General features: G+C 38.5%; 1 protein-coding gene and 1 long non-coding RNA gene across 3 annotated transcripts; one reads left to right on the plus strand and one right to left on the minus strand.

Annotated features, from left to right (window-relative positions):
* Window positions 1–865: 865 nt before the first annotated feature.
* On the minus strand, window positions 866–26530 carry LOC129738001 (uncharacterized). Of its 2 annotated transcripts, none has more exons than XM_055729180.1 (8): window positions 24051–26530; window positions 23310–23534; window positions 15365–15571; window positions 15079–15289; window positions 14428–14560; window positions 12639–12845; window positions 12267–12565; window positions 866–6221 (listed from the first exon to the last, which is right to left on the minus strand). In XM_055729180.1, the coding sequence occupies exons 1-8, from the start codon at window positions 24115–24117 to the stop codon at window positions 4307–4309; spliced, it is 3264 nt and encodes a 1087-aa protein (XP_055585155.1). In that variant the 5' UTR covers window positions 24118–26530; the 3' UTR covers window positions 866–4306. The 2 variants fall into 2 exon arrangements, with proteins under 2 accessions (XP_055585155.1, XP_055585160.1); XM_055729185.1 differs by having other exon boundaries at window positions 24093–24132.
* LOC129738013 (uncharacterized) lies at window positions 19017–20606 on the plus strand. The gene is made up of 4 exons (XR_008735484.1): window positions 19017–19300; window positions 19698–19988; window positions 20064–20254; window positions 20318–20606. It is a non-coding gene; the product is annotated as an uncharacterized LOC129738013 (long non-coding RNA).

Raw genomic sequence — 26530 nt, forward strand, 5'->3', positions numbered from 1 at the left:
CAGCATGCCTGGTCAGTTGTACGATTAGAGAAAGACGTTTTTTGGTGAAGGCTTTTAAACTCCAAGAGCATCTCGGGGTTGAACATCAGCAGCACATTTGGCAGAACGACCGACCACGGAAAGAACGAGCAGCAAGGAGCGGCGAAAACAACCGACGAGACGAAGAGAGACTTCGATTTCCTTGTTAGTCAATCTCAGCACAAGATTGAAATCCGGTTGATCGGAAGCCGTTACCGCATGGAAGGAGAGCTGACAGGAGCGTTATCCAGCCTTTGGTGTCCTGATGACATCCACGTCCGTTTGGGGGCGATATCATGAGCTGGCAGCAAGCTCCATCTGCATGTATGTACGCTGTGAAAATCCCGTGGAAGTCTGCATGTAAGTTTTCACCCAGTAAATATCATGATGTTTGACTAGTTTGAAGTTGTATACTAAGCATGTAAAGTAAAAAAAACCTGTTAGCATTTTGTGAGCTAGCCGGAGCCTTAAGGAAGAATATTCTTTTAAGAATTCTTCCTAAGCTAATTTTAAATTTTACAAACCTCGGTCTTATTCAGCCATTCTGGTCCTAAAGCTAAAGGGATCGCTCGGACTTCCACACTTCCTAAGTATGGTGGTGAAGCTTCAAAGACTAGTTACGCCAGCCATAAGCGGTTCTCTAACAATGTGAGGTGGAACGAACAAGATTGTTGATGAAACCTGCAGGGAGGCATTTGTATATGGAATCGACAATCCAAATCGACAACAACCCCATGCGGAGAACGATTATTCACACTGGGTCTCATTACGTACATAGATGTATGTACCAATAGGTAGGTATTGAATAAGGCGGGAAGTTCGGATCAATAACTTGCAAATCACAAAGTTTTTATTTTGGTTCAACATTTATTTAGAGAATCTCTGGTGCATCATCTTTCAGATTCAAAATTCCATCATTTGTCTGTGAGTTGTTCGATTGTGTTTGTTGGTTGGTTGTTGTAATATCTAGTGTGTTTGTCTCTCTTCTTTTTACGGGTGTAAAGTCTATGGGTGTATAGGTATGTAGTTGATTCGGACCTTGGGGGAAATTCTTTCTATTTTTATCAAGTTTGTTGTTGTTTGAAGAATAATCATTCCCAAATCGTTTCACTAATTGCTCTCGAATGAATAATTAATATTTACAAACACACACACACACACATTTAATTTGCTGCTCCTCTTCTAGTGTGGTCACTTTATGTGAATGGATCGTTTCGGCTTTTCTAGCTTTAAAATTGCCATTTTCCATTTTTTTATGTATTAATTCTAAATCCCTACTTAAGAGCTATAATTTGCTAGTAGTTTGCGCAAAATTTCACCATAAGCTACCATCGTTACCATCACTCGTTTCGAATGTTTTCAGTATTATGTAGTTTGCCAGTTTTTTTCTCAGTAAATTGGTTTTTCTGGGGTGGGTTTTGGTATACAGAAGGAAAAAATCTTCACTTTAAAACTAGATCAACAACTATATTTTAGCTTCCCTACATTTTGTGCACCGAAATGCACCCGTGCATCGTTGAAACGTGTTATCTTTTATTCTTAACTTTTTTTTTGTAAGGAACAGCTCACCCTAAATTCTCACCATTGAGTCAATTCTTATCATATTTGTCTTTAAGGTAGCTAAAACTCACTTATCAAAAATAGGATAAATAAAACATTTCTTGAATATTGTTTGGTATTTTAGGGGAGTTTGGGGAGCCCGTTATTTTTTTTTCGTTCCTCAAATGCCCAGCGACATCTTGACGTAGTAGATCATTCTCGGGTTTGTTTTGATTTGTGTTTACTTCCATTTGATTTGATACATTTTGAGAATTTGTTTCATGTTTTTTTAAGCTCGATGTATGTGAATGTTTTAGAATTCATGCGCTACCTTTCCATTTTTATTCGTTTTGGGGAGGTTGTTTCGGGCTTAAATATCTCCTTTTTGTTATGATAATGTCTTCATTCGCTCATTCATAAGAATTGGGTGATTTTTTTTATTCCCCATTTATTTTGGGGAGGAGGAAATCAGGGACATTTTTATCTCAATTTAACAAATCGAAATATATTACCCTACACCTTAGATAACCTACTATATGCTAGATTATGGCTGAGCTTTTTTCTATCAGTTAGATATATTCCGAACCGATAAAAATCCAACTAGGTAATTGTGTTTTTTGCCTTCTAGATAAAGGTCTCGCATTTTCAGTGATTGTTTCTTCCAACATCGAGAAATGAAAATTGAGTTCTGTTTTCTTAATTCTCTTAAATAGTTTAACGATTTGTTACAACATCAATACTGTTTGGTTGTATCCAATTCTGAATTTGATGTTTATTTTTTGATATTTTGGATTAAATTTCTATCAATTCGTCGTATGCCTGTTTGGACTGATATAATATTCTTCAAAATTCCCTACGTTTCTTTTGTTTTTTTTCTTTATTTAATGAACCAGACAGTTGAACAATGCGTTCAAGAAAACAAAAAAATAATTTTTTTGAATATATTTCCAAGAATAAGCTACTTTTGCTGATTTAACTTTATAACTTGTTATTCTGATCTGTGTTTTGATTTCTAATTCTGAAAGATTATTCCTGATTTCTAGATCTGATTGTAGACTTTTATTTTAATCAGAATGAGAGAGAATCAGAAGCTGAAATCAGAAATCTAAATTAAATTTCTGCCACATATTGTAAGAAACGTACTCACTTTACACAGTAGTTAAGTAGGTAAAACTCTATCGGAATGTATCTCTCTAAATCGTTAATCGATTATGAAGAAAAAATTGGCATGTGATAAAATGTTAATAAAATAAAAATTTTCTTACGATTATTTTCAACAATTGTTAATTTTCTTAAAGCTTCTCTATGTCGTCTACGATCTTCAAAATTGAAATATACTCGAATCATATATCTTTCACTAACCCAAAAATAAATTAACGATGATTAATTGTCTTAGTGAAAATTCAGAGATAAAAATGAAAAAAGAATCAAAATCAGAATAAAACTTCTGAAGTGAATTTCAGAATTGAATTTGAAATTTAAAATGATAAATGGACAAAAAGTAACCAGAAGCCAGAAGAATCGTTAGCGGCTTATCGTTCAGATTCTTATTTTTATTAATTTAAATTTAAAATAAGATTCGAACTCAGATTGAAAACCATGATTCAGAATACAACAGCAATTTTTCAACATTTTTTTTTTTTGCCAGGAATTTACCACTTCGTGGCATTCTTCCCTACCTAATTTTTCAACAATTATTTGAAATTCATTTTTACTTAGACCTGTGCAGGATCCAAAAATTGAGCCGAAAAGTGAAGTGCCGGACTTTAAACCAGTCAATTAAAAATGGAGCTTTAAAGTTCATTATTCTGAATCAGAATCTATAATCAGTTTGCAGATGTTAATCCACAAGTGTGAAGAACCATAGTCCGCAATGAATTGATAACATTTCCTTAAATAGAAATTGATAGAAAAAAAAACAGATTACTAATTCGTATTATTCATTTTATAAAAGCTTTGAAATCCAATTTTTTTGTCTACCTTCTCTAATTTTTCACATAAACTCTGAATCAGTGATAGAAATACCATGGGTACATTCGTTTTAATCGTTAGAACATATTTTTTAACATATGACTTTAAATATTCACATGTTTCCGTGGTAATTTGATTTTGGTTAGTGTAGTTTTGAAACAAAAATGAAAGAGTTAAAGCTGCTGATTCAAAACGGCAATTGTGAAGTTTTTAATATTTTACTCGGATATTTTCGGATAATTCGTCTTCCAATTAAGATTTTATAATTGTTTCTGATTTTTTTTAAGATTCTGATTCAGATGACTCGAAATTGTATTTTTAACTTCTGATTTTGATTTCAACCATTAATAAAATCGGAATTTGATATCTTTTATAAAGAAATGAATGATATTGAAAAGAATGTTCAAATTAAAATGTCTGTTCATTAAATTTTTCGTAGGTTATACGACCCCTAAGATACCTACTATTTTTTCGCTCTCTATAAATTGGTGTGTCATCTTGAAACAGGATTCTATCACATTAGTAACATTGTTCATTGTTATATGTATCTCACTTCCAGCAACCAGTTAATTAGATTATTGAAAATGGATCGCCGGCAAGATCATACAAGCAATAATACCCATCTATCTCCGATAACATTCATTAAAACTGTGTCTTTATTTTTTGTTTTTCATATAGAACTTGCCTCTTCTGTTGTGTAAAATTAGTTTCACACGCGCACACATTTTCCGCAAACATTCTAAGACATAAAATAAAAAAAAAGCATTCAAAATAATTACTAAATTTCGGCCGTGTCCCGATTGGAGTGTTCGATGGCGGCCAGGAGATCGTGCTTCTGCCGGACGTAGAGGCGTCCCTTGCGCCACGGGTTTTGCAGCTGCAGCGGTCGGAAGTCATCGCGGAGGCACCGCTCTCGGGCTCCGATCACGGCCACCAGACAGAAGTTGTCCAGCTTGTCCGGGCCGTAGATGGGGCCCTCCTTGCCCTTAAGCGCCACCGCCATGTTCAGCTGTTTGACTACAAGGTCGATCACTTCCCGGGCTGTGGTCTTTTGGGTGACGCGTAACTTGAGGGAGGTTCCGCTCGGGAGGCCGGTGTCATAGGCCGCATACACCTGGACTATGCTGGTGGCCGCCGATGGTGTTTGATCTTTTTGGGTTGCCTCACTAGTACTTCCGGAGGCTGAAGAAGCTGGAGTTGGAGTGGGATTGTTCGATCGAGACCTTTGGTGGGTTGAGGGTTGTTGAGTAAGATCATGCACGCCGGATGGAGACGAATCGACTGCTGCGGGTGATCGATGATCTAGGACATCTGGTGGGAGTTGTTGAAGGGTTGAGCCTGTTGAGGGATCCTCGGCTATGTGTAGGGCAGTCTGATAACCCTTAGCTTCATTTTGAAGCGCCGTCAGAGTTGGTTTCAGATAAGTAGTGACTATTGGTTCATAGTCCGGTTCGGGGTTGACGATCGTTTTCAAGGGTTGATCCCGGGGTTTCTTGCTGACCCTGAGGATGGGTGGGTTCGATGAACGATTGTTATTAGATTCTTCTACTCCGGCGGGGGCTGCCTTGGTCAAGGCATTGATCGTGGTAACGAAAGGAGATCGGACGCTCAACAATGGACTAGACGTTGCCGAATAGCTGGAATACATCGTAGGTGGACGTTTTTTACTGTTACTGGAGGGATCGTTAGACTTTTTCTTATCCACCAAAGTGTCCTCCGATCGGGATGGCGGCAGCCGTGGCACAACAAACTCCTTCTCAGGTTCTACGCCGGTTACGGAGAAAAAAGCGGTCCCCGGATTGGAGCAAGCAGAATCCGCCGAATTTTTCCTCGAATTTAAATTACTTACATTAAGAAATCGTTGACTGTTGTATTTTAAAATCTGTTCCGATTTGGAGTGCTCCACATCGAGCAATCCATTGTGGCCCAAAGTATTTTCTATCACTGGTCCCGGCCATGAACCTCGTCCGGGACTACTTTTATGAAAGGTCGGGGTAGTAGATCCCGGCGGCTGTAACAATAACGTCTCGCTTCCACCTTTCTTCTCTGCACCAACAACAGCTCCACTCTTCTTGCCAAAGTACGTACTCTTGTAGTCTAAGATTTGCTTCATATTCAGCTCTGGCATATTCCCCCGATCTCTCGCATACCCGATTACATCCATCAGCCACCGGACGCCCTTCCAAACCACATTCAACCCGTTGCTCAAATCCTGCAACTTCCCCAATCGATCCTTCGCCTTTTGGAGCTCCAGCGAGCTGAAAGCCTCCCGATGCAGATGATTCGCCATCATTGTATCGAGCTCCAATATACAAGACAGCCTTGAATATTTCTGAACGATACTGCCTTGATAACTCTTCAAATGAATCATTTCAAAGGCCTGAATCGGCATCGAGAATAAGTCTCCGCGCTGTAGCAACGCATCCTTCTGTCCGGGCACCGCACAGCTACTTTCAGCCGGTGGACATATCATCAGCAAACTGACCTCCCCGTTCAGCTCGATCACTTCGATGTCGTACAGTCGATGGACGATGGCCTGTTCTGGCGGGATGTCCATGTACTGGAACAGGTTGTGCACCGCCTTGGTGAGAATCTCGAGGAAGTGCAGCTGCACTTCGGTCGGGCCCTGGTTCTTCGGCCGATACTCGAGGAAGCTGGACTGCTTGTGCTGCTTGATCAGTTCCCATTCTTCACTGCAATGAGAAACAGTTCGAAAATCGGATTAGGTTCGGGAGGTTTTTAGGGAACTTAATGTGGGAGGGTGGACTAGCCGAAGAAAGAGAACAAAATGAAAAAAATGATTGTTTGGAAAACCCGTTTAATAAAAGAGGTTTCCTAGAGTGATCATGATAGCTAGCTACAACATAATCACATCCTGATGAATTCTTGAAACCAAACACAAGCTTGAACGCGTTGTTGAAGAAACAGATGCGATCTTCGATAAAATTAACTGCAATAATGCTTTTCTTTTTTTATTTCTCGCCCGATGATTGTTGATTTCGAAACTGAGCCAGAACTATCAACCCTAGATCTGGTTCAACAACAAAAGAAATAGTAACTCTACCTCTACCTCTAACCTCTACCTTAACCAGAAATCCCTTTTTTGAATTTTTTACTTCAATTATTTATTCGTTATTCAACTAGTGAATCTGAATGAAAATTCCGGATGATGAAACTCTGAAATTCAATTCTGGATCACCATTATGGAACTTTTTAAAGTTTCAATTCTGCATAAGAAACAAAAGTACAAATTGCAAATCCAAATCTGAAAAAAATGGTTTGTTATTATATACATTTTCTATTAATATTCCGGAATGACGAGTTTCGAACACGAAATATGAATCTAATTTTAGTTTTCAATGCAAAAGCAAGTTTCGAATCAGGATTTGGTCCCAATGATGAACTGAACTGAAAATCACAATCCGGTCACATGCCGTAAATTCTGATTTAAAAGAAGAATGGAACCAGAATATCGAAAATGATTCAAACCTCAGCTCACCAGATATTTATCCGCACTAATCTGGGCAGGGCAAATCCGGGCTATTATATCTATATGTATAAGCTATTTCCATTTCGTATTTTCATCAAAGCAATACAACTAAAGTCTATTTCAAATTTTTAATAAAATTTACAATCGAATAACTTCAACCTTTTCTACACGTAGGATTTATATAGAAAAAGTAATTAGCACCGCATAAGTTTTTTCCCAGTATTCGCAGTTCGCTGGCCACCCTCATTTCGACGGCTCAAATTTCTAGGGGTAGATACAGCTTTCACCCGCGAGATTTGACCACCGTATTCTGTTTGTTGGACTTTGCTGTTGTTATTCCTTTCTAACATGAAAACTTCCCTTTTTTATGTCTGCTGGATAGACTAGCCAGAAGAATTGATCTTTTTGACCACGCCCCGAGTTGTGCTTGAAGTAATCCACGCACGGAAAGTAATAAAAAGGTAAAATTTGCCGAGATAGCAAGGTGAACGCTCGTGGAAGCCAAAAGGGTAACTTCCACCTTTTCGAGGTGAAACTAACCTCACAGTGAGGTAAAGTTTACCCGAATCGAGCTGGAGGAAAAAGGTACAATTCACCGAGAAAAAAGATGAATCCAAAAGGGTAAATCTTATCTCGTAGCGAGGTAAATTTCTCCTGAATTGAGCTGAACAAAAAGTACAATTCACCTAGAAAAAAAGGTTAATCCAAAAAAGGTAAAACTGGTGAAGGTAAAGTTTACCTGGATTGAGCCAAACAAAACGGTACAATTCATCTTAAAAAAAAACTATTAGCCGAACCCGTTTATTGAGGTTAAGCTGTTTTGTCACTCAGAAAAAAGTTTTGATTCGTGCCTAATTGCCTAATATGTGGAAATCGGAACAGAATGGTACTACCGGACACTTAAGGTTTTTTAGAAATTACTTCAAAAATACATGTTTGTAAATATTCTTTCCTCCACTGATTTGAAGAGTATAAATATTATGATCACAAAAGTGAATAACAAGAAAATTTACTCACAACGTGGTAAGAAAAATCATTATACCTATTTAAGTTTTCACTCATTTCCAAAAGTGTTGTCTATGGCCGGATACTACGAATGACTACACCAAAGTTGACACCAATGGCCCAAAAACGAAGCAAAATTACTCGAATGAATGCACAGGTCTTGTGAGTACAGGTGTTTAATTATTGAACATACTACGAAGCATTTCATATAAAGTTTTTTTTTGACAAACCAGGATGAAACATTTGTTTTGAAAAAAAAAAACTAGAAAAAATTGTCTATGAACGGACAGCAAAATTCAAAGTTTCTCAGAGGACCATTTAAAGGTGCTATAGAGATGTAAAAATGAAAGTTTCAAGTTGAAATCATGTTCAATTTTGAATACTTTCTTGCCCGGTCATAAACAACGTGTTTTTTTTTTTTAATATTTCGTTTAAACTTCCGTTTTGTTATTTTATATCTACTGTAGTCGACCAACGATAACGTTTATGTGCAATTCACATTTTACGTCGAAACTACCAAGCAATTTGGAATTGCTTATTTGATATCGAATTAGATGAAAGTCGAATTTGTGAGAGATATCTTCAAAATAGTTGTTCAAAAGTACGATGATTTTTAACAGTCTGTGCTTTAACCTTAAGCATGTCATACTTTTTACCACACGGTTGGGCAATTCATGAAATTTTTCGAAAATTTTGTAAAAAAGGGCATATCTGGACAAAATTAAGACCAAAAACGTAGGGGAGAGTGAGGTAACGTGGGCCATGGGGAAGCGTGGGCCACTCTGAATATCTCAGATGTGTGTCGAGATAAAAATCTTAGTCCAACTGTCCTCGCCGTCGCTTTGCGTAAGCATATTTTTCTATATGTTGTTGACTTAAATACGCATCATATGCTTCTTTAATTAATCAAGCTTAAAAAAATGTACTTACATTATTAGACATGCACGCGTTAACCTTATCGATGGGAAACCTAAAGATCATAACGAAAATATACTCATACACTTATGATCTTAGTTTTGTCATGTTCTTTCACGTGGAAAAGGAATTTTTGATGAAACATCAATAAGTCACACAAACGCAATCAATTTGCAAATCATAGCTTGTGGGGAATCGTGGGCCACATTTTGTGGGGTATCTTGGGCCACCTATATTTTGGTGTTTTTATGCACATTCAGAACTTTAAATACTTTCTCCTATCTGCAAAGTTTTCTTATGCCAAATGAAGAGTTATAAACAATATTTTGTCCATCCTATATAAGGAATGTTGCCGAAACGTTTGCGAGCTAAGTTTTAGGAATTATTTGATCATACGCAACTCTCTTTTTTATTTCTTATCTGAAATTGCTTTGAAATAACTAAATGAATTATGAAACTTCAGTTTTAGGTCAACTCATAAACTTTGCACGTTATCTAGTCAATTTGGATTTGGTGGCCCACAATTTTCCACCATTTTTCAAAATCCAAAAAAAAAAAATCTTTTTTAAAACAGACAGAACTTGGAGAAATTAATTTATTTTTCGAAAAATAAAAAAAGCTCAATGATACCTTAGAAACGTAGAAAACCTTACCATTTTTTTTTTTCATTTTCTCTTTAATAATAAAGAAGTTATGGAGCATAGAAAAATCCTCCCTCTGCCATACAATAGGAAAGTGAAAGAAAATAACTTGAAATATAATGTTTTAATTGAATCGCATGAATGTTTTTGAACACCAAATTTTGAAATTTTCAAAGAAAATTAAGAGTTTTTTATTTGATTTAACAAATTATTTGAATAAAGCCGGGCAAAATCTGGGAAGTTTTGAACAATATCTGTGCATCCCAGCCATATTTGACTTACCTTGAATTCTTTATTTGATTTATTGGTAAGCCTGGATATTCCAAGAAAATCAGGAATAAACTATAATCAAAGTATAAAGCGAACGGAGAAGGGCATGAATAACGCAATGCAGGAGGATTCTGCGGCCATGCTGGCTCGTAAGAACGCGTAGCCGAATTACCACAAGCCTGTCGAAGAAAGGACTTGCAACTACAATATTTTTTTTAAACACGGTAGTGCATTCCAACAATAAATATAAGGTAAAAGTCCTTATTTATCTCAAATAAATATATAATTTTTTGAACGAATTTTGTTTATGTTTTATTTATATTGAAGAAACCAACCAAAACAACTAGCATTTATCATTTGAATCAATCAATGAGAAAGCGGTATAATTTAGTATTTTCTTAGGTGAACACGCAAAAGGTAAAATTTATCTTTTTGCTAGGTGAATGAAAAAAAGGCAAAATTTATCGAGAAAGATGGGTGGAAAAAAATCACCTCTGCTCCTCGGTAAATTTTACCACAGTCTTTTGTGAGTAATTTTCTAAGCATGGATAGAAATTTATTAAATTTGTGAATAAACACAGATTGAGGGTCGCCAGACTTTAAATTGCTTGGCAATCATTGGCATTAGCAATCAATTTTTGGAAATTTTGAATTTAGTGTTACCGCGATTAAGATTAAACCATAAAATCCATATTGTTGAAATAAGAACTTCGGATGGGTACAAAAGAAGATAGGTAGGTATGGTATGGTTGGGTAAAAGTACGACCTTAGTGCTATCCTATTTTTAGAAAATTTTGCAGTTGTTTTTTTTCTCCAAAAAACATGAACAGCATTTGATTCCTCAGACTTTATCTCTCTTCTAAAAAATTAAGAAGATAATCGATCGACGCATTTGATAGTAGTGAAAATTCCTAACTGCTATCGAAACGTACTCTTACCCCACCTCTGCCTGGGGCAAAAGTTAGAATGATGTTGGGTTTAAAGAACGAACATTTAAAATTCCACATGAAGGCAAGGGTAAAATTATTTTCTATCAATACAGCAGCCGCTTCTGTGTTCGCTTCTGATACAAATCCTAAACATAGGCGAACGACCTGCGCGAAATCGGAATTCTCCACTAATTGTCCATATTCAACTGGTTTACGAAATCCAGTTCTCATCGTTTTTGAGCAATTTTTTGCGCGAGCAGGTTTTTGTAGTTACAAAAATATTCGCTGATGTTTCCAGTGGATTTTTTAAAAAGTTTAAACTTTCTATTCAGATTTACTCCAGAGTACCTTGTATATCATTCGTACTTTTGCCCCATTTGCAGTTCGTACTTTTGCCCCTTCAAAGTATCTTGTGATTCACAATTTAATGTGCAAAACAGAGACATATTAATGAAATTCTTTCTCCGGCACATGATAGTGGTTGAAAACAACTAAACGGACACATTAACACTTTCATTGAAACCCAGAATTTTGATTGCTCAAACATGTTTGCCGTTATTTGAAATATTACATCGTTTATACGTACTTTTACCCGACTCGTACTATTATCCCACCTTAATGAATTTTGATCTACTGAACGGTAGATCAAAATTCGTTAAATTAGGTTCTAAGTACACTGTGAAGATGAAGGTTCCATTTCGTTTATTCAGCAACATAATGCGAACTCTAAAACTTGTAGAGTTTCGATCACCACTATTACTTAAATCTATGGAGTTAATAGCTCTCAGTAAAAATATTTAACAGCATTCAGTGTTTGTTACCGTAATTTTCCAAAAACCTGTCTCCGCAAAAATTCCTTTCCGAAGAAAAGCGTCTACTCGGTTTGTATCGGAGCGGCGCGAGTTTGGTTGGGTATTTACTTACTAGATTCGGAACGTGACTACTAATGAGGACACGTCGTCTACGGAAGGAAAACTTTCTGACCAGCCGGCTAGCAGCAGCTGGTATTCGCGATTGGACGAATGAACGAAGGCAAAGTTTTCTCTCTACTCACAAAATTCCGCTGCGTATGTTTATCCTAGCTAGCAGCTCCGTCCTTTCTTGACTCTCGTAGTCGACACACTTATATCAGTTCGAATTTATGCGCTTCCTCAACGATGGGAAGTCGAAAACTTTGTGCCAAGATGCTTCACTGTGCACTGCTGCTAGCTGCTGTAAATGAACGCCTAATCCGATTACTCCCCGGGTATTTTACTTTCGGTTGGACTTTTGTTCAAACGAAAATCAACCAACCGGTGAGAGATTTATTGGTACAATATATTAAGTTTGAATGATTACGGGAATTAGTATCGTTCATTCATTTTTTGCATGTCAAGGGTGGAGTCAAATGAAAGTCGAAAAAGTGGATGAGGATGGAATTTCAAAATATTTTCTCTCAGGGGTGGCTCCAGAGAGTAGAATGATAACTTTAGAATGAAATATACTTACGCCGACACGTGGGGATTGTCTCGGATCTTGCAGTGTGGGAGCACGTTCGGTGCTTTAACCGGAACCACCACCTGGATCACATCGACCGAGCTCTGCATCCGGAGATAGCTCACGTAGAGACCTCGTGGCAGCCGGATGTTCGACACCTGGTGGTAGTTGATTTGGTCTTGAATCGAGCTCATTAGGAGCTCGCCGATGCTGCCGGGACTCCCATCTTCGGACGTCACCCCGGCCAGCTTCTTGTGGACCTTGTTGAGCGGAATCCAGCGGGAGTTCAGCACCGAGATACTTTTTGGACTCTGTCGAGTACAAAGGTTGACCGTTATAGAGCGCTGCATGGCTCGAGGCATTATTTTTATTGTGTTCACTTACCTTAATGGAATTCACACAGGAAAGCACCACGGTTCCGTGCACGTCTCGCAGCGGTTTATAGTATAATTGACCTAGATCGGTGATGGAGAGGGCCGACTGCATCTGGCAGGCCGCCGACAGCAGCTTGGTGCGGAAGTGGATGGCCGAGGACGCGTTCCGTTCCATGTCCATCCGGAGCTGTTTGACGTCATCCCAGGTGCAGGCAACCTAGCAAAAAAAAAACAAGAAAGAAACGTTGAAATTGAGTAAATGAATCTAAAACTAAAAACAAATGTCCTTTTTCTATAGTCAAATATTTATCAATTGACATTGAAAAGTGGCTTCAGAGAGTAGCATCATAGCAAAAAAACAATAGAATTAATTGAACATAAAACAAAGATTTAACTTGTCATTCCAAAGTCAAATATCTATTTCATTGATATTCAAAAGTGGCCCCAGAGAGTAGCTCAAAAAAATTTTATTCCTTCAAATTTCGTTATCCAATCTCTAATTGATCATTTTTACCCAGAATTTCAATTCAAATTCGAACGAAGGATAAGACTGAAATTCAATTTACGTTTTCTTGTCAATTATTCGGGATTAGAACTGGAGGTCACAATTTTCTCATCCGCTTACTTCCACTTGAGCGGTTGATTTATGAACAGTTCGGATTCAAAAGCTCGATTCAAATCCTTACGACACACAAGCCGATGTAAATTTTTTCACATTCCACTTCCGCCAGCTTCATGGAGCAAACAATACAAAAGAAAACAACAAAATGAACAACAACGACAACTACAGGAGTAAATGTACATATGGACGAACAATGTGATTTTTTCCCGTCACATTTTCCTTTCATTGGCCGGAAACTGAATAGGGGCCTGGAAATGTGCCTCGTTTCAGTTCGTTTCCTCGAACATATTCGTTTTTTCTTTCGAGTTTTCCTTACACGATGCACTTGAATAATTTTGAATGATCAGATTGTTGTAGAATTAAAGGTGTAAATTTCTAAAAAATTACTCGAGTTTCACAATACAGGTTTTAAAACAGAAAAAGTATTTCAAATCAAAGAATGAAATTTTAATCAAAATCGGATAGTTTTGTCTAACTGAAATAAAGAAACTAGAAATATAGGAAACACATAATCTAAACAAAATATCAAGATTGTTAAACAGAGTTTAACAATCAAAACTTTAGGGAATAGTTTGGTAAACTGAATTTGCTCTCTGTGAGCTGATTTAGCCCGAAGCAGACGTCGGAGGTGCTCCTGGACGTTATCATGCACTTGTGCAGCAGTGCAGCCAGGCAAGAATCTAACGATTTTTAAATAAAAATTTGTTTCGATTTACTTAAAACATTTCAATTGAACATGAACATAAGGTTTGATATAAAATCAATCCAATTGAATAAAAATAACAACCATTTTATAACAATAGATGTTGGCAACATCATGTTACACATAACCAAGATTTTAATAAGAAGAAAATTTTATAATACTGTTTTCAAACTATTTATGTTGCATGCTTTGATGGATTTTTCAAAACTTTTTTTTAATACTTATTTCAATCCTTCTCGCACTCATTTTCAGTACGATATTAAAAAAAAGTCTTTTTCGGCTGAGTTTTTTTTTCGCACACCACTGTACATATACTTCAATCCAGTGATGTCGATGGTAGGGGAATTTGTTTATCTAGCGAAAAAACACTCCTTACCCAGATTTTTCTTCTGCTTCCAAAACACCTGATTTGATAGCAATATTTTTTCCATTCCCCACTTATTCATTATATTTTCTCCACCATTTAACGCTTACCTTCATCAGCCAGTAGAAATCGGTGTTAAGATTGCTGGGAAAGGTTTCATCTATTTCTATCACCGGCACGAAGTCCTCGTTGGTGAGCAGCAGTTTGTCCTCGTGGTACAGCACACAGGATAGGTAGATTCCCCTTGAAGCAAAAAAAAATATGGAAAGATGAAAAATTAAAGTAGAACATTTTTGATGGATTTAAGGTTTTTTTTGGATAAGGCCGGAACAAATATCGAATCCTTGTTTTGTCTTCTCCCCTCGGTTCAAAGTATTTCATCCAAATTTTGATAAATTGTTTGAATATTCAAACATTACAAGTTCTGTTCTCTAGTTTTTTTAAATTTTTAATTGACGATAAGCTTTACGATTTTCTTCAATGTAAATACAAGTATGAAAATCCCGAAAAAAACTACTCTCCCCTAATGATGGTTTTGGATTGGCAAAAAAGAATTTGAAATTCAATACGGTCTTAGTGTGCATACATTTAGGCGTTCCCGTGTGTATACGATGGCTAAAAGGTGTATAAATTCAGGCGTTTAATGTGTGCAAACGTCTTTTAAAATAAGGAATAATTAGAAACTTCATAGTTCTAAGTCTGTACCGGTTATCAAACCTAAAACGGAAATTTGAAAATATAAATTATAGTAGAGAGCTTACCGCTTGAGATTCTTTTGAAATTTGGAGGTTGCAGAGAAGAGCTGCTTGATGGTGGTTTTCTTCTTGGTGGCTCGCTTGGTGGGGGCCGCCGCATCCAGGGCTATGTCCGAGGCGTCTTCGGGCCGGGCCAGCCGCAGCGCGTTGAACAGATCGTCCAGGTGCCGCTGCTTGCCGGCGAAGCGATTATCGCGGTTTTCCACATCCCGCCAACCTGAAGTAATGGAATATTATTGGTAACTGTCGATGGTGGAAAATATATACAAGTCGTTTAAAGATTGGTACTCACTTGATGGCACAACGCAGTTTGGTGTTGACAGTTTGTACGGACCCCAGCCCTTGATGTTGCCGGCACAGGCCCGGAAGTAGTACCGGCGGCCTTGAATCAGCTCCGTTAGATTGCAGAGGGCACCCATGCAGCCGTGGAAGCTGGTCCACTCGGTGACGTCCCGCTCGCCGACCACGTTGCTGAAGTCCAACCGGGAGGACCATTGCACTGGAATATGGAGAAGGGTAAAAATGAGAGTTTAGACCATGTGTACCTATTTGGTTTGGCGAATCTAATGGAAACATTGAAGAAAATATAATTTTGTTCCGTTAGTGGGTAATTGTTCCGGTCCAGAAGTCGTTTTTGAATAAGTTACCATTGCATTTCCGCTAATAATCAAAAAGATCGAGCTGAAGAAGCTCGATGAAGCAAAAGAAGCAAAAAGTGCACCTCAACTGCTACTTCTACTGCGGCTTCTTCTTGGACGCTTGGAAGAAATTGTACCAACTCGACAGCTATAAAATTGTCTATTGGATCCTTGGTGCGTTGACAGACATTTATGTTGAAATGAAGAAGTCGCAGCAAGCCGATATTAGTTATGTAATAAGATGTTTGAATAATAAATTTTCATTCCGTTCCGTACCGATCTAGTCGATCTACTGAATAGCTCGCTACAACAGGTTATGGGCCTGTCTGCAAGTTTTTTAATGGATTGAAATGTCTACATCAAGATCGTCAAGAACCGTAGCTGCCGGAGGCGAAGTAGCTGGAACCTCAAATTGGTCGCTAGCCAAAAATCATCTTACTGGTAGATCCATCCCTGTACGCCCATATCGAAGATGCAGAATTGGCTCTTAAGGCGTGGGGCCGATTGGAGAGATCGATCGAGGACAAGGGCACAAGGGTCTAGCTCGATAGGTTGGTCTCCTACACAAATTACTCCGATTGGCCTTGGAAGCTCGCTCAAGCATGGAGGATTACGTCAACGAAGTCGTGAGCATATCTAATGAACTGAACTCACTTGGATTCAGAATTCCGGATTTGTGGGTCAGTATATTGCTGCTTGCTGAGTTACCGAAGTAGTTCAAGCTCATGATAGTGTCCATGGAAAATTCTGGCGTGGTCATTTCTGGTGATTGAGCAATAACCAAGCTCTTTCAAAAAATCGATGATCACCATCAGGGTTGGTAAATTTCGCCCGTCACGCTTGACCCGACTAGTTTTGTTTCATCAAACGACCGGCACTTTATTCAATTGACGGAGCCTCGCATGGCGGATAAAGCATGCGACAATCAACATTTCTCCATCATGCGACTGGCGAAGCTCCTACACCATGGTCAATTTTCTCCTGAGAGTGACTGGCAAATCTCTTCACACTTCGATCGGCTGCTGACGGTAGGTAGAACTAATTGAACGACTTGCTGGCAGAGAGCAACAATAGCAATAAATAATCGAAAACGGGCTTGCTGGCAGAAGCAACAATAATAATAAATGCTTTTCTTTTTCGTCTTCGGTCGTCTTCGGCTTGCTGGCAGGAGCAACAATAGTAATAAATGCGCTTCTTTTTCGTCATCGGTCGTTTGAATGCGATTGCTTGACTAGGTTATTATTTAAGCTTCAAATGACTGGGGAATGAATGACTGGCAAACGAAGTGACTGGTCGTTAAGGAACAGTCAAATGAGTTTGACGAACCAAGAGGCTCAACAGTCACAGTCATTTGACTAATGACGTTGAATGATGTCAACCCTGGAAGCTACGCTAGATTCGTTGATTGTTAGGTTTTCTACTGCGTTCCTATGTTCTTTTAGTCGTACTTTGAACTTGCGCCGTGTTTGGCCTATGTACAAAATCGTTGTCGTATCCGTTAAGGGCACTTAATTGTGTAATTAAGTTCTTACGTTGGCACAATCCCGTTTAATATGCGCCGTTAATCAATGACAAATCCGAGTTGGTTGTTCGTGGCGATGTTTCCGGCACAGACGATGATAGTTCTGGAATTTCAAACCCCAATAGTGATACATCCACAGCAATTTTGATCGACCTCGCGCTCCCTTCGCAACAAAATTTTCAACCACCTAGGTCAAAGGTGTTGAGGTGTAGCGGACTGGAGCACGTGCTACCAGGCAAGTATAAGGATTTTATTCACGGTGTATTACGTAGAAGGACTTCAAGAAAAAAATACAGTAACGCTAATTTTTGCATGGGTATAAAGTAGAGCTTTTTCTGGTTCATTTTCACCGAAAATTAAAACATTTTGTCGGTGACCTCCCATACAAATTTTTTTTTTGAAAATTTTCCATTTGAATGCTTCAAAAAATAAATATATTTTCATTGTTTTATAATTTCAGAGGTGCTTGTTCTCTTAGTTTTAACTTTTAATAACTTTAAATTGTACTCAACAATGTCATCAAAAACTTTGAAAATTTTTTTATTTTTTTTTAAACTAATAACAGAGCTGTTTAACATAAAAATGCTTAAAACGTATCTTCTAACTCTAAAATTTAAAAAATGGCTGGCAAATCCTGTCAGCAGTCTGAGAGGGACAAATAATCTGAAATTATTAGAATTATCTCAAATAATATGAATCCATCTATGAATCCATTTGAATCCATTATCTTTAGATTTTCTGATCGTGGTAACACTGGAGGGAGTTTTATTGAAAAAAAGCTCAATGACTAAGAAAATTTGTAAACACAAGGAAGCGCTATAGCTTTTTTATGATAACGCTTATCGTGATGCGATCTGGAGTAGAAACGTTTGCCTTAATTTAAGCTTTGAAAAAATTAAGACGATATTGAATATTGAAAAGTTAATGATACGTTAAAAACAATTTTTGAAGAGAAATCAGTTTTTATACTTCTTCTAAATTAAATGTCTCAAAATTCCATTCGCACTTCAGACTCAATGCGCTGCAGCAGTTCAATCTAGCTTAAATTTTACTTGTTACTGTCTTTTGGTACAATGGTTATTATAGGCCTGGAATTTCCTTTAACCTTTTTATTTTTATTATTTTCCAGCCCAATTTTGGAACCCTGCTGCACTCTGTGATTCTTCCAATTTATTGAAAGAGCTAGCATTACTGTTAAGTTTGAATTATCTTAGCTTCTACGGTTTCGAACCCACTAGATTATTTAAATAAACTCTTGAATTCTTTGTTTAAAATTAAATTTTACAGTTTTTCGGAACAATTTTTTTCAATGGATGAATCTAGTCTAAAACTGTGAAAAATTTGATTTTTTTCCAAAAAAATGCATTTCAATCTTTTTGTCGATCTCAAATGTACAAAAATTAACAGTTTTGTTGACAAAAGTGAATTACAAATGATCGATAGCAAGCTAGTCTGCGTAAGATTCATCAAATTTTGTTCATCCCTTATTTATTTTAGTTATTCTACTGTACACTGAAGTTCTTTATTATAAAAAAGAACCATAACGAAGCATTAATGTTACAGTAGAATAATCATAACTTCTACAATTCTATACCAATTATGGCAAAAACTACACGGAAAAATTGAGTTATTCATTAAATGTGTTTTTGTTGAAAACGCAGGTTTCAGTGGTGGAATAGAGTTATCTTTATTCATGTTTCGTCTGTGAGGTCAGTAGAATACAACTATATTAATTAGCGATATCTAATTGTCACTTTCCACTTCTTGTATTCCCTAAACGGGAAAGTACTCATTTCTCAATGAGTACTTTGATATTCTTACCCAGAATATCTGGCAACACTGTTGTGTTACCACAAACCCAATTTGAGTATTCTCGCCTAACCATATGATGATGTAAACATTTGTACCGCGTTTATCATCATCACTTGTCATCAGCAATCATTGATCCATTGTTCTCGATTGCGAATTGAACAACAAGAAAGAGGAACCAAAACAAACAATGGTTTTGGTTCTGCTCGCAGCAGAAATCAGTTGCTGCTGTAAACCTAAAGGTCGTCAGAAGGAAAACGTAAGTTTAAACAGTTTTGAATACACCTTTATTGAGACTAATCGATTGATGCTCAAAATTTGTATATTCCCAATTCAATTTTGGGTAGATTTGGGTTGCCAATATACAAACGAAAACTAAAATTCAATTACGCAGCTCTGTATAAAAAGTTTGTTGTTGTTGGAATTTAATTTAAAGGGATGTCTGGGTGAAAAAAAAAGAAAAATCGTGTTAGTTTTTTGGCAGTGGCGAAGAAACAGTCAAAATTTTTGACTAAAAAGGACTGTTAGATGTTAAAAAAATAATGGATTTTATCATTACGAGCGCAGAACATATTGATTCTGTTCATTTTTGGTTCGGGAATCGGTACGTGAACTTTTTTTGTCGACTCAAACTGTTAAATTTGTTTTTTTTCTAGAGAACTGTAAGAAGCGAGCAAAAACTTCCGGAGCAGGATGATATTATCAAAAATTAAACTGGTATGGTCTTCCCAGACGGCCATTGAAATCTGATGGAAGAAAATCGGATGATAAATTCTCTGTGTGATAAATATCAATACGCAAATGGGCTCAGTCGCTGTCTAAATGTTGACTCCCGACGTAAATCATTTTCCGAAGGAACACTAAATTACGAAGAAAGTTAACGAAAAAAGATTTGAAGATTGGTTAGAAAACTCTGACCCGGAAATGCTCCAGCCATGGAAGAGCAGGTTAAGTTTAACAATATTGAAAACCCCTAACGGGAACTTAATCTAAAGTGAAATTGTTATTCTTTCTACATATAGCTTTCGGGCTCAGACGGATTCCGTTACTTCTCTGGGTAATCAGAATTCGAGCCACAATTTGTACATCTACCCGGGCTGGCCACTTCAACCGGATAAGTAAATGCGATTCCGATGTGCACTATAAAATAACCGAGGAAATACGAGTAATTATCCCGGGCTTCCGTAAAACGCCAGATTCTTACTTTTGTTTGGTATGTATTTGAAATTAATTCCTGGTAAATAAATTATATCTATGTTTTTTTTAATCTTTCTAGTGGTTCTATATCTACATGCCATTAGAAAACTTAGGTGTGCTTGAGTGTTCAGCAAAGAGAAAGGCACTGGATAACATTTTCTCTACCAGTGGGTCTGGAAATAGTCCGAAATTACGGTGACGTCGGTCAGAAACTGATGCTGAGGCCTCGTCCCCTAACCTTCCAGTATAGTTCGAACATTAGCTGGTAGGCGCTTAGTGGTCACATTTGGGGCACCTTCCGAATGAAACGCAAGAATGAGCATGCGTTCAATTTCCTCAATTTTATTTTTTCTTCTCATAATAGTGAATCCGACTAATCCTTATGAAAGGTTGATACATTTGAATTTGGAAGACGTTCAAATTGTATATATTATTGCATTAAATGATTTATTTGTACTAAATAAAGAATTAATTTTTGAAATGAGACTTTTTCTTTTTATAAATTTTGTAACTTTTCTTTTGCAGAGATTTTTTTTTCTAAATGCATAGACATCCCCATGTCAAAATATACAGAATTGACTAACTGGCTGAAAGCTTTCGAATGTGTAAAAGCTTTTTGCTCACGCTCTGTGTAAAGCGCCCAAACATAAAACTAAGTGAAGACACTTTTCTCGAATCTGTATGGATTTTTATACAGAACAGAGTAACTTTGTTTACCGTGTATAGAAATCATTGGTTTGAATAAATCATAGAAATCTATAAAAACAAAAATAAATAAAACGCGTATATCTGGTCAAACCCGTAGATAAAATTGAAATTTCTTTTGAAAAAAAATTGTTTTTCATTGTTTTGTTGATCATAAATTCGAAAATATCAACAGTACTTCAATTCTTAAGCAAAAATGAAGTTAGAATGTTTCACCATCAATATGAGAAAAAGAAATTTTAAATTTATGTTATGTAGCGGAAGATAAGCTGATTTCAGTGCAAGTACTTTAACTTTTAACTAAATTTTATTGAGAACTTGTCTTCTTAGATATGTTTAAATTTAATCTTAATGTTTAAATTTAATTCAAAAATGCCATAAACGAGTGACACAATAAAAAATTTAATTTTTGCTTTCTAAAGTGCGAGCGAACCCATATGCATCAGAGCCTGCAAATATTGTGAAAATATTTCAAAAAACAGTTTTGAAAAAAAAAATGAAAACATTTTTAATATTTTGTTGGAAACCAATCAAATGGTGTTGGACTGTTCTTATTCATGTATAATAATTTTTTTTAACCAGAATTAGTTCTCCAAGATACACACAGATGTATTTAAATTCATGATACATTTGGATAACTCCAATAATAAAAAGGATATTCTAAATAATAAAATTTTAAATAAAATGTTCATACAAAAAAAAAAGTTTTTCAGAAGTCCAAATCACTTATCTTTCCTGGAGTTGACATTTTTTATTGTTTCAGAATAACAAAAATTTGAATAAAAATTAAAAAAATAAATTTTCGATAAAAAAGGTTACTATTTCATTGTACTGGAAAATTTTACAGGTAATAATTTCTAAATATGGACCACAAATCTTCAAAAAAAAAAACAAAACGTATGGGGACTCACCGACCGAATATTTTAATTTTGCCTGAAAGTGATTCAGAAAAGGCTAAATTTTGCATTTCTGAAAAAAATAGAGTTACTGTATTTTTTTCTTGTAAACATCTTACATAAACACATCGTGTATTGTTGAAAGCGCTGGTATTCCTCGTTCCAAACCTTCACAGACTTCCCGCTCACAAGATTCGGAGGTTTTCCGTGGTTTTACCGATGACGATTACGATGCTGGGCCTTCCGATGACGGGGGTTGCGAGGCGAAGTTGCCATGTTCCTGATGAAGTTCGTTGATGATTCTGAAACTTTTCAGAATCAGCTCTGAAAAGTGGCGACCGTGAATTGTGGCAGCGAGCCTTGCAAGATGAATACGATGCTTTGATTTTCAACAAGACGTGGTCCGTTTCAGAATTTCCTCCTGGGCGGAAGGCAATCAAAATGAAGTGGGTGTACAAAAGGGAACTGGACAGCGATGAGCGAGTGCAGCGGCACAGACGCGGCTCGTCGTAAAAGGTTTTTCTCAGCGAAAGGGGGTGGACTACGAAGAGATCTACGCTCCTGTTGTTAGGTATAGTTCACTGTGATATCTCTACGCCCCCTAGCCGCGAGGTACATTCTGGAACTCGATCAATGTGCTGTGACGAGGAAATCTAGAAATCTGGAGCAGCCGATGGGATTTACCGAAGGAACGAAGGTGTGTAAACTGAATAAAGCTCTGTACGGACTTGAACAATCAACGCTGGTTTCGACGAAGTACGATCCTTGCGTTTATGTGAATGTAGATGGTAATACACTTCTAATCGTTGCAATCTACGTTGATGACATTACCCTGTTGTCAAACAACAGGGCCAAAATGGACAAGCTGAAGAATCAACTGAGCAGCTATTTTCGCATGAAGGACCAGGGTAATGCGAATCACTATCTAGGCATCCGCATTCAAAGGCCGGCGAACTGGGGATCCGATCGAGATGAGCGCAAGTCTACCTGTGGGTACTCATTCGTGGCGCAAGGAAGAGCGATATCTTGGTCGTGTAGGAAGCAGACGATAGTTGCCTTATCAATGTGCTATTAGAGCAAGTTGGTGGCATGGAATTACGGTGATGTTTGGTCAGCAGGCACCGATCGAGATCCGGTGCGACAATCAAAGTTGTCTCTCAATTGCTAAAAATGGAAGCTAGAATCCGAGAACGGTACATATCGACGAAACATTCAACAAGTTAGGACCCTCAGCTGGTACCTTAGGCTTTAGTTCCTCAAAACAAGCGCATAGGAAAAAGCCTTCTTCGTACCACGTGGCAGGTTCGTGGCTTTTGCTTATAGGCAACTCTTTACCACGAGTCAGGCGTGTTGTTCAAAGCAAAAGGATTGACTTTTCGCAGATGTGAGGAAAGCACGTCAAGCGGTTCGACAAGTGTCAAAAGCTATCGGGATTTTGACAGGTTTCCGTAAACAATATTATGGACTCACCTTTGAATTTGGTAGAGATGGCACCTTCGAGCGGTTCGTACAACCGCAGACTGACGGCACTGCAGCCGGTTACGTCGATGTCGATCCGGTTCAGCAGATCGGGCGGCTTTGTTTGATCCCAGCCCAGTATCATCCGCCGGAGGCCCTTGACTCGGCGCTCCCACAGTCCGACCTGTTTGTCGATTTCACTTCCGGTACAGCTGGTTACCGATGGACCTCCGCTTCCTGGAATTATTTGATTGTTTTCGAAAAAAAAGGTTTTATTAGAGACAGCTTTGAATTTATAAATCGTTTAAAATCTACACTTTGAACTGAAAAACGGTGGGTGGAAATATACAAAATCATATGATTGTTTTTTTTTTAATATTTTTTGCTGTTGTCAATATTCACACCGGTGTGTCTTAAAACAAAGCGCCTTCAAACAACGATTTTCTACAAAGCAGCTGGAGCGCATTTGGCACAAACCAATAACACTTTTTTTTGCACACACGCATATGAAAAATCACTAGTTGATTTTTTTCTTTTTATTTAAGATTGCTTCAGAAACTAAACCAGTAACATTCATTTGCTAGATTTGAGTTTAAAAAAAGCTATGCTATGCTAGGCATAAATGTGTGTGAATGGTGAATAAATGCTGTGGATTGTAAAAACATATTTTCTGAACGCTAAGTTTTCGATTCCAATCCACAAAAAATCATTATTTCGGTTTTGATGGCTGTAGAAATGTTGTTTTTTGCTTACTGGTAGGGGAATTGATGTTGCCACTACTGACGGGATAGTTACCACAACTTTGTATATTCACCACCATGTAGTTCAGGGCTTGAACAAGGAGAAAATTCAAGGATTAGTTAAGGTGGTTGTGCCAGAGAGTGGGTGATATTTTTGAAAAGAAAGTTTGGGTTAGTGAAGTTTCGAAGGAGGTCATACTCTAATAAGCACTTTCTGTTATTTTTTTATGCAGCACTTTGGGCAATGGAAAGAAGAGACCTTCGTAACTACTTGAGTGTAGAACTTGGAATGACTTTATTACAGAATTTCACTATCTTATATACTAAACAATTTCCGTGGTTACATATAATAATTTGTTTATTCCTGATAAACACCAACGTGTGTGTCTTGTTTTATTCATCTCATCAATTGCTTCGTTAAGGCGAATCTTAACACTCTGAACGAGGTTGAGCACCACTGACTTTCCGATGTGTGGTACACGGCTAACTCTTACCACAACACAAATCTTTTAGCAACACACGACCTTTTAAAAACTTATGCTAGCTTCCGTTAGTTCTACTCACGGGCCCGTATCCTACGTTAAAGACCAACATCTGACAGCCAACCCAAACAACAGTTATATCAAAGCTCGGTTTCCTCAAGTATCACGGCATATCACAGTTTATAAAAACGCTGCCTGGCTGTACTGCTCAACGGGCGCATGGCAACGGCCCGGAGCATCTTCGATGTCTGCTTTCTGCTGGATCTGTTCCGGCTTGGCATAGTGAATTTAGCTCCAGAACAACGACGCTCGGCTTTCCAACAACGACAGTTTTTATCCGATCTATTTAGCGGCTCTCGTATTGTCTCAATTCTTCGCCACATCAACTCGAATTTGGCTTCCAGTTTGTTGGCTTTGACTCCGGGATATGAGCGACGGACGGTAACTCCATGACGTTCAGCAAAACAAAATCGCAATGACGAATTCTGGCGCTTAATTTGTTTCATTCCACAGATTCTTTTTGCCGATTCTTGTTTATGTTGTTCACGTGTGCGTTTGACGTTTACACTCTTAACTTTAAACACTTAATTTTGGCCCGAATGAATAAAATTACTACACGCTCAAAATTTAACAATCACACATACAAAGTTATTACGCTACAACTCCTCAATATACGATCAATACACGCATTCCGCAGTCTTCTAACTGCCCCCGGCGGCTCTTCCTAAAGAAGGAGCTTCTCCTCTACAATGCACGCACCGGACCTCATTCGTCACTCTCATTTGCACGACGCTCTCGCTCCTGTTGCAGCTCCATGACCTTTCTTCTGGCTTCCAGCTTGACGATCTTTCAGGGGCTCCGGCCCGGCCTTATCCCATGATTCCTGGCTCAACGACCTTCAACTGGTTTTCAGGTCCAACGACCTTCCGAATGACACTTGGTCCGACGACCCTCCATGATCCCTGATCCGACAAACTCCACCTGGCTCCAATCCGACGACCTTCCAGCTGACTTCTGGTCTCGACTTCCTTTCTAGAGGCCTAACGCCTCCCAGTGGTTCCAGTCCGACGACCTCCACTTGGTTTTCCACTTGGCTGAGCTGGTCCGACGACCTGGTTGCTGATTTGACGATCTTCCATGATACCGAGCCCGCGAACCTTCCATGGCTTTCGGTTCGACGACCGCAATGACACGACGACCTACCGTTGACTCCTGGCTCGCCAACCTTCTAATGGATTCTCGTCCCAAACGAAATTCCAGTGCACCTGTCAGGCGACCTTCCAAGTTTTCTGACTCCTTGCTCGGCCACTTTCCACCGTTCCCGTCTCGTTGACCTTCCTTCGGCTTCGGCGCGTTGTCCTTCTTTCGGCGCTAGCTTTTCCCGTCAGACCGGGAAACTAAATGGAGGTGGTCGTCGGACAGGTGAACTGGAGAGATCTTGGGTCGAATCCATTGGAAGCCGACCGGAATTTATTGGAAGGTCGGCCGGCCGGGAGCCAGTGGAAGGTCGTCATCGGTAAGGCGTCGGGCCTAAAGAAGAGCGTCGAGCTGGGACCAAATAAGGACGTCGAACCGGAGCTACTGGGTGGTGGTAGTCGGACCAGGAGGTCTTACGAGCGGGGTACCACAGGAGGCCGTCCAGTCGGTGCCAAGGAAGGTCGTCTGACTGAAAGCCAAGTGAAGGTCGTCGGGCTGGAACCAGTAGGAGGCGTCAGGCCTTAGGAAAGGCGTCGAAGCGCTGGAAAAAAGCTTCGAGCCGCAGCAAGCGAGTCGAGACCAGAACCCAGCTGGACGATCGTCAGATCGGAGCCAGGTGGAGTTCGTCGAATCGGGGATCATGAAAGGTCGTTGGACCAGGAGCCAATTGGAAGGTCGTCGGACCTGGAGGCCAGTTGGAGGTCGTCAGACCCGGAGGCCAGTTGAAGGTCGTCGAGCCAGGAATCATGGAAGATCGACGGGCTGGAGCCACTGGTAGATCGACGAGCTGGAAGCCAGAAGAAAGGTCGAGGAG

The sequence above is a fragment of the Uranotaenia lowii genome, chromosome 1, assembly GCF_029784155.1.
Source record: "Uranotaenia lowii strain MFRU-FL chromosome 1, ASM2978415v1, whole genome shotgun sequence".
Classification (NCBI taxonomy): Eukaryota; Metazoa; Arthropoda; class Insecta; order Diptera; family Culicidae; genus Uranotaenia; species Uranotaenia lowii.